Genomic DNA, 12,192 nt, shown 5'->3' on the forward strand with positions numbered 1-12,192 from the left:
GCAAATATATGCTTTATTTGACAAGTGCCCTCTGCCGGTCGGTGTGGTGTTTTGTGGGAAGGGAATGGACAGTTGTTATACATACTGCTGCTACAGAAAGATTTCTTTGTGTGACAACATTACTGGTGGGCAAGGACTTGGCTGACTGGGAATTGGTGGTATAACATGTAACATTGTGAAAGACAAAAACTCTATCAGGACCAAATGAGTGACTTACAGGTAAGGCTACGTTTTAGTCACGGGTATTTTTAGTAAAAGTCATGGACAGGTCACGGGCACTAAACAAAAATTCACGGCCTGTGACCTGTCCATGACTTTTACTATATACCCCTGACTAAAACTTGAGGGGGCTGCCTGGGGGTGCCCCGGGAGCTGGGGAGGGAGAGTGGGCGGCGGCACGCAGGCTGCGACCCCTGCTGGTGCTGGGGAGGGGTTGGTGGGGTCGGCAGGCTCCCTACCTGGCTCCGTGCCACGCACACACACACACCCCGTAGCAGCGGCAGAGTTTGGGTGTGGGAGGGTACAGGGGGTTGGTGGCACAGGACAGGGTGAGATGGGCTCTGGGCGGCGCTTACCGGGGGGCTCCCTGGAAGCAGCGACATCCTCCTCGATCAGCTGCTAGTCGGAGGTGTGGCCAGGCAGCTCTGTGCGCTGCCTCCGCCCAGGGTACCGCCCCCGCAGCTCCCCGTGGCCCGAGACTGCCCCAGCAGAAGCCGGTGTGACTGGCGCAGGGGCTGTCTGAGCTGCCCTCAGGCCAGGCACACCGGCTGCTGCAGAAGTCACAGAGGTCATGTAAAGTCACGGAATCCATGACTTCCGTGACCTCCATGACAAACTCACAGCCTCACTTATAAGTCGATGTTAACATTCAGGTGAGCCATCCCCTCGCACTCCATCACCAGGACAATCTTGCTTTGTGCTCTCTTTAAACTGCTAGTGTATTTGAAACAGTCAAACATTGTCTGCTGCCTTCTTGAACCTAATTTTTTTTAACCAGTGTTGCAAAATGCATGTTCCAACCCACCTGTACACGTCACTACATTTTCCCAAAGCTGAGATGCCATGTACAGATGTCTTTGTGGTGTCCTAATCTATTAGAAATGCCCAATATTCACCAGGAGATTCAGAACCATAGTGAAATAACCACCGTATGTAATCTCTCTCCTACGATTCATAATTCCTCCATCATTGCGATGTGCACATGGACCATTTCAGATATAATCCAAAATGCTAATGTATTACTCCAGAAGAAGCTGCGCCCCTCAACATGTGTCATAACCAGCATGTGCGCATGGGAGGGGCCATTCCAAAGTCTCAGAAAAGAAAACTCGATACTGTTCATTTTAGCCTTTGTGCATCTGTCCTTGGCATGTGTCCTCTTGCAGAAAAAGGGCTTAGGTTTAAATTGAGTCATCTCCTCTCATATACAGAAGCACTCACAGTGCCTCCCCGGGCTGCATATGCACCTGGCTTACAGTTCTGCCGAATGTCCCAATCTAGCTCTGAGAGATTTGCTCCTTATTGGTCCATGAGACACTGGGTTTGGCAGCCTTCCGGCCCAGGCATATCTTTTTAGTCACGCTATGGCCTGAAGTTGATGCTGCAACCAAAGACGTCCAAAAGTAGCGGGGGGGGGGGCCTATGGGTTGAGTGTGTCCAATCTTCCCATGGAGAGCAGTGTATTGTTTGCAGTTTTGTACAGCACCCAGATGCTATGGTAATAGGTGCTGAGGTAATTGACTAAATACATTGCAAATTCGCCTTTTATTTTGTGCAGCTTGTGTTGTCAATACATCAGCAGCTTGAGCAGCAGTTCCATCAGAGAGAAGCATAGTGAGATTTGAAAAGTATGGTTACATTTCTGTTTATTCTTTGAGGTGGGTTGGTTTGGCCCTTCAAAGCATTCTTCAAACTATCCAGCATTCATACAAAGTGAACAGCTCCGCATTGCTCGTAGTAGTCCAGTTTCTCTTGAACAATCTGTTAAAATGACCACATTCTCAATTCTTTCAGGTGCCAGATTATAACTACAGAGCTGAAGTGAAAAAACACATCCCTCACTTAAAGTATTTGGATGAAATACTAGCAAATCAAATCACCATCCCTCCCTCTAGGAAGATGAACAAGGACTGGCTAATTGTCAAGGAGTCCATTAAGGAGGGCAGTTTAGCCAAAGACATTTCTCAGTTTGGTATGTCAAATTTCTCACCATTTATTGGTGCTGATGTGTAAGAAAGAAAGAGTGCAGCTGGACTCTAAGATCCCAAGCTGAGCTTTCAGGGCTGGGAGGAAGGAAACTCAATCTCTTCACTTGGAAACTGAGCAGATTGGCTATGGAATTCACTGTGGGACAATAAAGATGGAACTTCCCCGTGCCATTTTCATGGTCATTCTTTGAAATGTAACTGCAATTTCAAACTTATGGCCAGAACCTCCACCCCTTTGAGGCTGCTTTGTGCTACTCTTAACCAGCCAGTGAAGGATTCTTCCCTCCTGCACTGGGGAATCTTCCGGTACTCTAAGGATGCCATATTGGCTGCTATGCCATTGAGTCTGGTGAATGGCTAGGAGAAATGGAGAATGGCTAGAATGCTTCTGCTCTCCAGTGATTGTCCAAATGTGGCTATGAAACAATGTAATTTAGAGTAATTTAGAGCAGCCCTGATGCTAGCCCCAGGATCAGAGAAATGTAAAAGTGGCTTAAACCACCCAGCATGTCTCATCTGCAGCTGAGGTTCTAGCCCTTAGTATTCTTCTTGTATGTATGCTTTGAACTGAGCAATTCAAGTGAAATCTTGGAAATGAATGTGGTAAACAGTGTGATGGCTCATAAATAGTGACCCATGTAACTACAAAACAGTACATTATTTGGCAAAACTGGTTCATAAGAATGACCATACTGCATCATACCAATGGTCCATCTATCCCAGTATCCTGTCTTCTGACAATGGCGAGTGCCAGATGCGTCAGAGGGAATGAATAGAAAAGGCAACTATGGAGTGATCCATCTTCTGTCATCCAGTCCCAGCTTCTGGCAGTCAGAGGTTTAGGAACACCCTGGTCATCTTGGCCAACAGCCATTGATGGACCTATCTTCCATGAACTTTATCTAATTCTTTTTTGAACCTAATTATAGTTTTGGCCTTCATAACATCCCCAGGCAATGAGTTCCGCAGGTTGACTGTGTGTTGTGTGAAGAAGTACTTCCTTATCTTTGTTTTAAACCTGCTGCCTGTTAATTTCCTTGGTCATCCCTGGTTCATGTGTTATGCTTTTATATACTGCATGACATGTGCTTTACCATGGTCAGTTAAATATTACAAAGTATTTCCTATCACTGCTTCTATTGCTTCCCATTAGTGTGGGCAATACAGTTGGCTTCCTGACCCCCACTATTGTGGTATGCTTGCCAACTGTGCGCCATTAAAAATATAGTTTATTTTGGAATAAGTGCACATAGTTGTCATTTGTTTTAATCCCAGTGGGTCCAAATCATTAGTTGTAGTAATAGGTATCGTAGGAAAAGTCTGTACAAATCTATCCTTTGGTGATCCCTCCGTTGGCTACATAAGGTTGAATTACAGAAAAATAGTAAAGTTGGGAAGCAGAAAGAGCATAGAATGGAACACAGAATAGGGCATTCATATTACTTTATATTCTATTCATGTTTATATTTTTGCCTTTGACATTAAGCACAAAGGTTAGGAAATTCCAAACATTTTCTCTTCTTTAGCAATGTTAACTTAGCTGCTTTGCACATGCTATATGTTTTACAGTTTTGCATTAATAACAAAGGCCAAGATATTTTTAATAAATAGGTGCCTAAAATTAAGCTCCTAAATAAATGGCCTGATTATTAAAAGTGTTGAGCACCCAATACTGCTGGACTGTTCTTCCTTTGCCAGCCTATTGCTTAATATTTAAGTGGTTTAGAAACTGTGTGAAAAGTGCAGGTGTTCATGCTGGAGGGTGGCCAGATAAGTGTCCCAACATGAGGAAATGGCAGACACTGTGTGGCTGTGCTGGGTGTAGTGTTTCCATTTAAGTTTCTTGAAGCAGGAACTGCATTTTCTTCTGTTCTCTCTAGCACCAAGCATGTTGCCATTGATTTATCATGACTGTGCAAATGATAGGATATTTTTAATGTTGCATTCTTAGTTATATCTTACTGAAATCTCTCAGATACTCGTCCAGAGGCAACAACAAGAAGACCTGGCTCCGGTCTGAGACCTACTGCAGCTCACTTCATGTCGGCTTCCAGACCATGGACTGCACAGAGACCTGCTAGTGCAGGGATATCTAGCAATGTCCATTTGCTATCCAGTGGTAGCACCCTTCCAGAATCCACTGTCTCTGATGAGATATTCCTAGAAGATGATGCAAGTGACTTGACACATGGTGATGAATTTTCTTTGTCTGTTCTTCCCCCACCCACCCCTCTTTTGACCCCCTCTCAAAGTTCTTCCTGCTTTATACATGTGCTCTCAAGGGCACCCACCGGTACTGACGGCACATTGGCTTGTCCATAGGTTTCCAAGTGTGAAGCCCGCACAGTGAGGTTGGGGTGCTTTTTCATTCTCTCCTGAGGCAGAAGGTGAAAGTCCTTTGGGGACACCCTCCCATTTTACTCTTTAATCGCCCTTCATAAGTTGTACATTGCTACAAAGTGCCCTAATGAAAGGCTGGCTATGTCTCCCTGCCTGCTATTTGTTAAGCAGTCTGCTCTCAGGTAGGGTTTGTCCCCCTACTTTTATTCAAACCTGTTCTCATTAGCCCTTATCTATAGACCCCAAATTTGCTGGGGTCACTTAGATCTAGTTTATATGAAAACATTCAGAACTATTTGGACATATAATTGTGTTAAAACACTGGAGTAATGTCCTAAGATAAACTGTCCCTACAGAACATCTGGAGTTCAGAAGCTGTGTTGCATGCCCCTTTCACAAATGGGTCATAAGGTCAGAGTACATGGTATCCCAGCTCAATACTTATATTCCTGTAGGGATCATTGCTGTAAGTGACTGTATCATCAGTTCCAGGGCTTCGTCTCCCAGTGTGAGGGACCATGTCACTGATTTAAAATTTCTGCCCTGCTGGCCAGCCCAGAGTTCTAATTGTAGCGCAGTACTCAGCAACCTGGTGGCTGGCTCTTCCCTCCTGAGAATACTGCAGAGTCAGCACAGCCCCTCAGAAGGAAGTGGAGGACCTTCTGTCACTCTGCAGCAATTTTTCTGGCTAATTCAGGCTCACTGCTGATGACTGAGATTTGGATATAGCTACATCCAAGCCCCCTCTCAGAGCAGACAGCAGTGTAGATATGCCAAAAGAGCTGAAGAGCAAGGAGAGGGAGGGATAGCTGAGTGGTTTGAGCATTGGCCTCCTAAACCCAGGGTTGTGAGTTCAATCCTTGAGGGGCCCATTTAGGGATCTGGAGCAAAAACTGGGGATAGCTCCTGCTTTGAGCAGGGGGTTGGACTAGATGACCAAGGTCCCTTCCAACCCTGATATTCTATGAGATCTTAAACCTTAAAGGGGAAGATAAATAAGCCCCTGAGGGCCACTGGCAGGATGCCCAAGGGTGGCTGAATGGGAAATGTCTGGCAGAGTCTTGTTTTGATCCAGTTTTGAAGGCCGCCTAGGATTTCTTGGTCAGTTGTCACTGAGAAGGCCAGAGCGCTGCAATCTAATCAGCTCTTTGGATGCTGATTAGGTGTGTCAGGTTGTGTTTATTTGCCCCAGTATTTTCAGGCTGTCTTTCCAGTAAACACCAGTTCCTTCTCAGCTCTCTGAGGCAGGTAGTTCAAATGCTCAGCAATACCAGCTGAGCCAGTGAAGCCATCCAGAGCCATGAAGCAGCACCTTGCTAGAACTGGATACTCCACATTTAGCAAAGGAAATGGAGACCAGCTCCAGACAGTCGATGAATGAAATATGTTATATCCTCGAGAACAGAATCTCATTGGGACTGTAAACTGATTTAAGAACTGTAAGAAGTGTTAAAAACTGGTGAGAAATGCTTTGTTTTGTTTCTTTTTGCTAGGAATCAGCCGAGTTATATGTGGGAACCCTATCAAAGCCCTTCATGCACGGAGACAAAAGCTAGGTGTACGTTTTCTTTCCTATATGCTTTCCATTCCTGCCTGACACACCCAAATCAGATGAGTTCTGCTGAGATAAGCTGAGGCCCCTAATGTATTTTATGGATTTCCACTCCAGTCTGTAGTCCAGAAATCTATATACAAAAGCAATGTGTGTTGGAGAAGGCAGGGGTCTAAATGCCCTGATTCAGCAAAGCACATAAGCATGTGCTTAAGTGTCCTGCTGTGTCAGGAGATATGGAAGGCCAAATAAGGCCTGGAAAAGGGCAGGAGAGGACACTTGGAGAGCTGGAAGGTCAATGGATAAATAGAGAATGGTGAGGGGGTCATGAATCTGAGAATTCCAGACTTCCTCTTCTGGGAGAGATTGGAGAGAGCTGGGAGGGAAGTGTCAACCCAAAACAAACCAATTGTGTCATTTAATAAGAATGTATTCAGATATCAGCTGTGATCATATATAAGAAACAGAGGAGAGAAACAACCAGTAGGGAGAACCGTTACTTTCACTAGAGGACATTAAAAACAATGGACTGTAAAAGAACGCATGAAAATTACATGCCACATCTGGCATTCCTTACTGACAAAACTTGCATCGACTTCCCTGGGACCTGAGCAAAGCACAGGTAAGGACCATAGGATTTGGTTCTGGCTTACGCTGGAGCCCAGGCTCTGAGACCCCGGGAGGGGGAAAGGTCGCAGATCCTGGCTTCCAGCCTGTGCATGAACATCTACAACACAAAGAAACAGGCCCATAGCCTGAGCCCCATGAACCTGAGTGAGCTGGCATGGACCAGCCACGGGTATTTAATTGCAGTATAGACGTACCTTTGTGGGCCCTGATTCAGCAAGTCATGTAAGCATGTGCGTAACTTTAGATGTGCTTTGCTGCATTGGGGCCATGTCACTTACATGAAATATAGATCACTACAATGTATATAATTTTACATGTCATCCCTGACAACAAATATTAGAAAAATCATTGGGGGGGGGGAATTGAAGTGTCCCTTTTCTCTGCCCTGCCCTGCCCAGCCCAATCAATGAAGCTTTTTGAAATTAATTAAAACAATGAGAATTAATAATAGTATAAGGGGACCATAATCATATGCGACACAGTCACATCTTACTATATGTGCCTGAAATGCCTGTCAGTGCAGCTATTACAGGTTCGGGTCAGTGTACCCAGAGCTACATATCCATGGGGCCAGAATCAAACGTGTCATTACTCTTCCAGTCATCACAATGCTGGGTCTCTGGAGTGAATGTATAAGAAACATGGTATCATAACAGGGGTTGTAGCTGGGATTATCATATTCAGTACAATTTTAAAAAAAAATCAAAATAAAGAACACGGTCATGGGTAAACTGAAAACCCAACCGTTACATCAAAAGTTGCATCAAAATTCTGATGCCCAGAGTTTGGAAATTGAGCTAGAAGGAGAGTTGTTGGCAAAGCGAGGTGAGCGGTAAAGTAAATATCAAGTTATCGGTGGTAACTCTTTTTAGTTTTATTTTTTAGTCTGTAGCAATGAACCCTTTCCAAATGCCTGGTCCCAAGATGGAGCACACCTATGACTCTGAAGAAGCTGAAGACCTAAGCCGGGAAGATGTCTTTGCTGAACTGAGGGCATGGAGAGAGCAGCATAATCAGTAAGAGTTTGGGATGATTCTAAATTATCTTACAATAAAGCAGGGACTCAGTGTTCCGCCTCTGTAATAAGGCAAACTCTTCAGCCACCTGTTGGCAGTTTTGGGGAATTGCCTTTAATTTTGTAAATTCATATCTAGGCAGGCAGAGACAACACAGTGGAATCTATTTGCAAACTCCAGGCTTAGTTGCCCCTTCCGCTGGAAACCTCATGGGAGGGACAAAGGGGGCGGAAATCTCTGGGGCATTGTCCGTGTTGATCCAAGGGGAGGCCAAGAAGTCCATGCTGGTTCTGGGTCTGTGAGCCCTCCCTCAGCCCACTTCCTGGCAGCCTCCTTAAAGGGACATCCCTATTGTAGAGGGACGGGTGGGCAGAGGAAAATTAATACAGACTGGCAAAACTCCATAAAGCAGAAAGGGAAAGATGGACTCCTCCTTCCACAACCACTACCCATGCCTAGCTCTCCTACTCCTCCCCCAGGCCAGCAACTACTTCCCATCTCCTCACCACTTGCAGATCTCAGACCTCTGGAGTGCCCTCTGTGTGGCTGGTGGCAAGTTGTGAAGTGTGTGTGGGATCAGTGGGAAATTGTTGCCCTGTAGTTAACTGGGCTCTCCTTCTACACAGGAAGGGCGATACCTGCAATAAAGGGTGCAGTTAAAGTGTTTTCTTTTACCAGTATGTAGGTTATTACTGATCCTAGCAGTGTTCTCCATTAGACAGTAAGGGCAGGATTTTCAAAAGCACTTGGCATTCGCCTAACTACATGGGAGTTTTCTCACCGCCTTCAGTGTGCTTTGGATCAGGCCACTTTATGGGCAAAATTCTTCTCTGGTCTGTCTGGCAGATCTCTGCCCCGGTATTCTATGCACCACAGGAGAAAATAATATTGAGCTGAGCTTCTTCCATGGATCTGAGAGGTGACTATTATCTTAGAGATAAAAATGCCTTTTTTTCAACTCTGATGCCCTTCCTTGAAATCTGTCATGTTTCACTTGGCTAATTAAAGGTTGGCTGAATCTGAAACAATAAAACACAGGCAGTTTAGGTACCTAATTCATAGCCCATTTTTGCATGTGAAAGGTAAGCCAAGTCAGGTGAATGTAAATCCACGTTACCTGTATTTGTCTCTAAACAGCCGCGACCCCACCTGAACTCTTCTGAGTACTGTACATGCATGTGTACACTCCTCTAAGATAGCACGTGCGGGCCAGCTAAAACTGTAGAGCTTAACATTTGTCAGGTGTCTGCAAATCATTCAGATGGAGAAGGCCCCCCAGGTGCTGAAGATACATAGTGATGAGGAGGAGGATGAAGATTGCAGCCTGAGTGACAGCTGTGAGGATGAGCTGACAGAGACTTACGACGAGGACCTAATTGAAAGGATTTCACCAGATTCCTCCTGCCAGTCCCGTCTTTCCCAGGCCTCCTCAGGTACTGGTCTCAGTTAGCCTTCTCACTTTCTAGGGAAGGGTTGACATGTATTACTTTTGTCTGTTTCTTCTCCAAGACTACACCTCTCACTTCTGTAGGAAAATCTGGAGGGTGCAAAGTTCTTCTTCACACAGCGCACAGTGAACCTGTGGAACTCCTTGCCTGAGGAGGCTGTGAAAGCTATAGGACTATAACAGGGTTTAAAAGAGAACTGGATAAATTCATGGAGGCTAAGTCCATTAATGGCTATTAGCCAGGATGGGTAAGGAATGGTGTCCCTAGCCTCTGTTTGTCAGAGGGTGGAGATGGATGGCAGGAGAGAGATCACTGATCATTACCTGTTAGGTTCACTCCCTCTGGGGCACCTGGCATTGGCCACTCTCAGTAGACAGGATACTGGGCTGGATGGACCTTCGGTCTGACCCAGTATGGCCATTCTTATGTTCTTATGCATGAATTGGGCTCCACAGCCACTTTAAAACCCACCAATGGACCCCCTTGGCAAACATCATCCTCACATCGAAGGATAGCTGAAGAAAGAATATAATCGTTCATTGTTCCTCTCAGCTACATGGCTATGGGAAGAAATACTGGAGATGCAGTACATTGGAATGTGTTTTCTTGTCACCCAAGCAGTATAATAAATTGCATTCAGGTAGGACATATAAGGCTGTATTTCTCTCCTAGAGGTTTAGTGACACAACTACTCAAAGGCCATTCTTTTGATTGTGTCCTTAGCCTAAATTCTGTACATCAGTCAATTAGGTACAGTTCAATCTTTTTATGGCCAGCAGCAAATGGATCTCTACTATATATAGAATCTTGCTAAGGATAAACATACACAACATTGCCGGGTCATACACAGGGCTCTTCGTTTTCAGTTTTTATTTTATTTAATTTTTCCCAGGAATTTATCAGTGTTTATTACCACAACAACAAAAATAGGTGAAAACCAGTGCAAAAAACTATTAATAATTTTTCTGGGTAAATATTTGGGTTCATTCTGGTGGACAGAAAGATGGGAAAAAAAGTATTCAGTAGATTAATACTTTGAATTCCGTTCATGAGTGTGGTTTGCTGTAGAACTAAAACAGAACTCGGAACCCAATGCCACCTGTGAGTTTAAGAAAACAATATATCTGTAATCCCCAAATAAAACTTTTTATTTGAATAAACAGTTTACTGTTGTAGACTTAGAACTATTAGCCTATAAATATTTTCATTTAATAACTGGGCCACACCATTTGCAGCACATACACTCAACTTCATCCTTTTCTCCTGTTTTTGTTTTTTGAACACTTTTGAATTCTTCCTTGTGTTCTGAAACATATTTTGATACAGATTTTCGGTATCTTCCCATTTTAGTGTGTCAGACTTTTAAACCATTATCTGCTAACAGCTTGAAAGGTGTACGTGGTGGGCATGAGATTCATCAGTACGTTCAGATGCGCACTTACTTCAGAGCTTGTGTGTGTGCCTGTTTGTTTGTAGTGTGTATCTTCTAGACTAATGCATAGCCTTACTTCAACAGGCAGCTTTGCATATACACACAGACTAATGTATTATCGTAATACATACATCTCATGCAATGTATTGTATTTTCCTAATAAAACAAGTTATTTTTATATATTTGAATGATACAAAAGTAGAGTGGAAATCAGAAAAAAACAGATTTCAGAGTAACAGCCGTGTTAGTCTGTATTCGCAAAAAGAAAAGGAGTACTTGTGGCACCTTAGAGACTAACCAATTTATTTGAGCATAAGCTTTCGTGAGCTACAGCTCACTTCATCGGATGCATCCGATGAAGTGAACTGTAGCTCTCAAAAGCTTATGCTCAAATAAATTGGTTAGTCTCTAAGGTGCCACAAGCACTCCTTTTCTTTTTTTGCAAAAAACAGAATAATACTTTTTATAAAACCCGGGAATTTTTTGGTAAAAATCAGTTTAAACTGAAAACCAACGGGCTCAGTCATACATCATCATCAGGATTCTTCTCCTTCCGTGTGTGTTACAGCTAGGGATCATATGAGCTGAACTATAAACAGTAAAAAGAATATACAAAAATATTTTTAACATTTAGGTGCTTTCCCTTATTCTAATGCTAATGTGAGAGCCGTGTTTGCACTTCTGTATTTGATAAAACTCAGTATCCCTTGATCTGCAATTTTCTTGTGCCTTAAACTTCCGGGAGTTGGGATGCACTCCTCTGAAGTGCTCTGAGTCCTCCACCCTTATTGGAAGTAACCGGAGTTGAGGGGACTCATCACTTGATCCAATGCCAATTGAAGTGAAAAGCAGCCTTTCCAATGACTTCAGTAAACATTAGATTGGCCCATTAAAAGTTAGGTGAACGACCCATGCCAGGAAATCAGTGTGCTTTCTTGTTGTGTTTCAGATTCATCACATGCCCAAGAAAGTGTGGTGCTCACCAGTCTGAATCGTTCCCTAGTACCTTCTCCTCCAAAGTGCCCCTCACCCTCGTCCATGCAGGGTGTTGCAGCTAGACCTTCGAAAGTGAGAGACATCAGGGTCAGACGTCTGAAAGTGCCCAACCAGAGAGAAGCAGCTCAACTGAAGGAATATCCCCAATCAAGAGTTAGCACAGAAATGGCAGCCCATCTTGTGGGTGAAGAGATTGCTAGTCTGAGTCTGCACAACACACCTGCTGCATGTGAAGCATCACCATTGAGAGCTGCACGGAGGACTTGGACCAGCGAGAGTGTTGGCAGGCAAACCAGGAGGCCTATTTCAGGACCAGCAGCTATTGGATCAACAAGTGTCAGGTATGCTCGCTAGTTAGGCAACTTTTCTATGCAATTCTGGTAAGCATAGAAGGGACTTCACTGGGGGAGAAAAGGTGAAGCCCTGTTGACTCTGATGTTTACTACACCACAGAGTCCAAACTCTTAGCTAGATGGTATCTACCATATATTCTGTAGAAAGCACTGCTTGGTATCTTGGTGACCTATGCATCATTTAGTCCTTCCAAAAATAAACTAGTACGATCTTACAT

At 44.2% G+C, this 12,192-nt stretch overlaps 1 protein-coding gene across 17 annotated transcripts in view; it reads left to right on the plus strand.

Moving 5' to 3' along the window:
- Positions 1–12,192, plus strand: part of LRRC56 (leucine rich repeat containing 56) — a 134,160-nt gene that overhangs the window by 119,508 nt on the left and 2,460 nt on the right. For all 17 annotated transcript variants that reach the window (XM_007056741.4, XM_043549895.1, XM_043549897.1 and 14 more), the window contains 6 exons: positions 2,014–2,191; positions 4,183–4,398; positions 6,041–6,105; positions 7,615–7,745; positions 8,988–9,178; positions 11,575–11,962. In XM_007056741.4, the coding sequence (XP_007056803.2) occupies positions 2,014–2,191; positions 4,183–4,398; positions 6,041–6,105; positions 7,615–7,745; positions 8,988–9,178; positions 11,575–11,962 (1,169 nt within the window). The remainder of the gene's footprint in view (positions 1–2,013; positions 2,192–4,182; positions 4,399–6,040; positions 6,106–7,614; positions 7,746–8,987; positions 9,179–11,574; positions 11,963–12,192) is intronic.

The sequence above is a fragment of the Chelonia mydas genome, chromosome 6, assembly GCF_015237465.2.
Source record: "Chelonia mydas isolate rCheMyd1 chromosome 6, rCheMyd1.pri.v2, whole genome shotgun sequence".
NCBI classification, from domain to species: Eukaryota; Metazoa; Chordata; order Testudines; family Cheloniidae; genus Chelonia; species Chelonia mydas.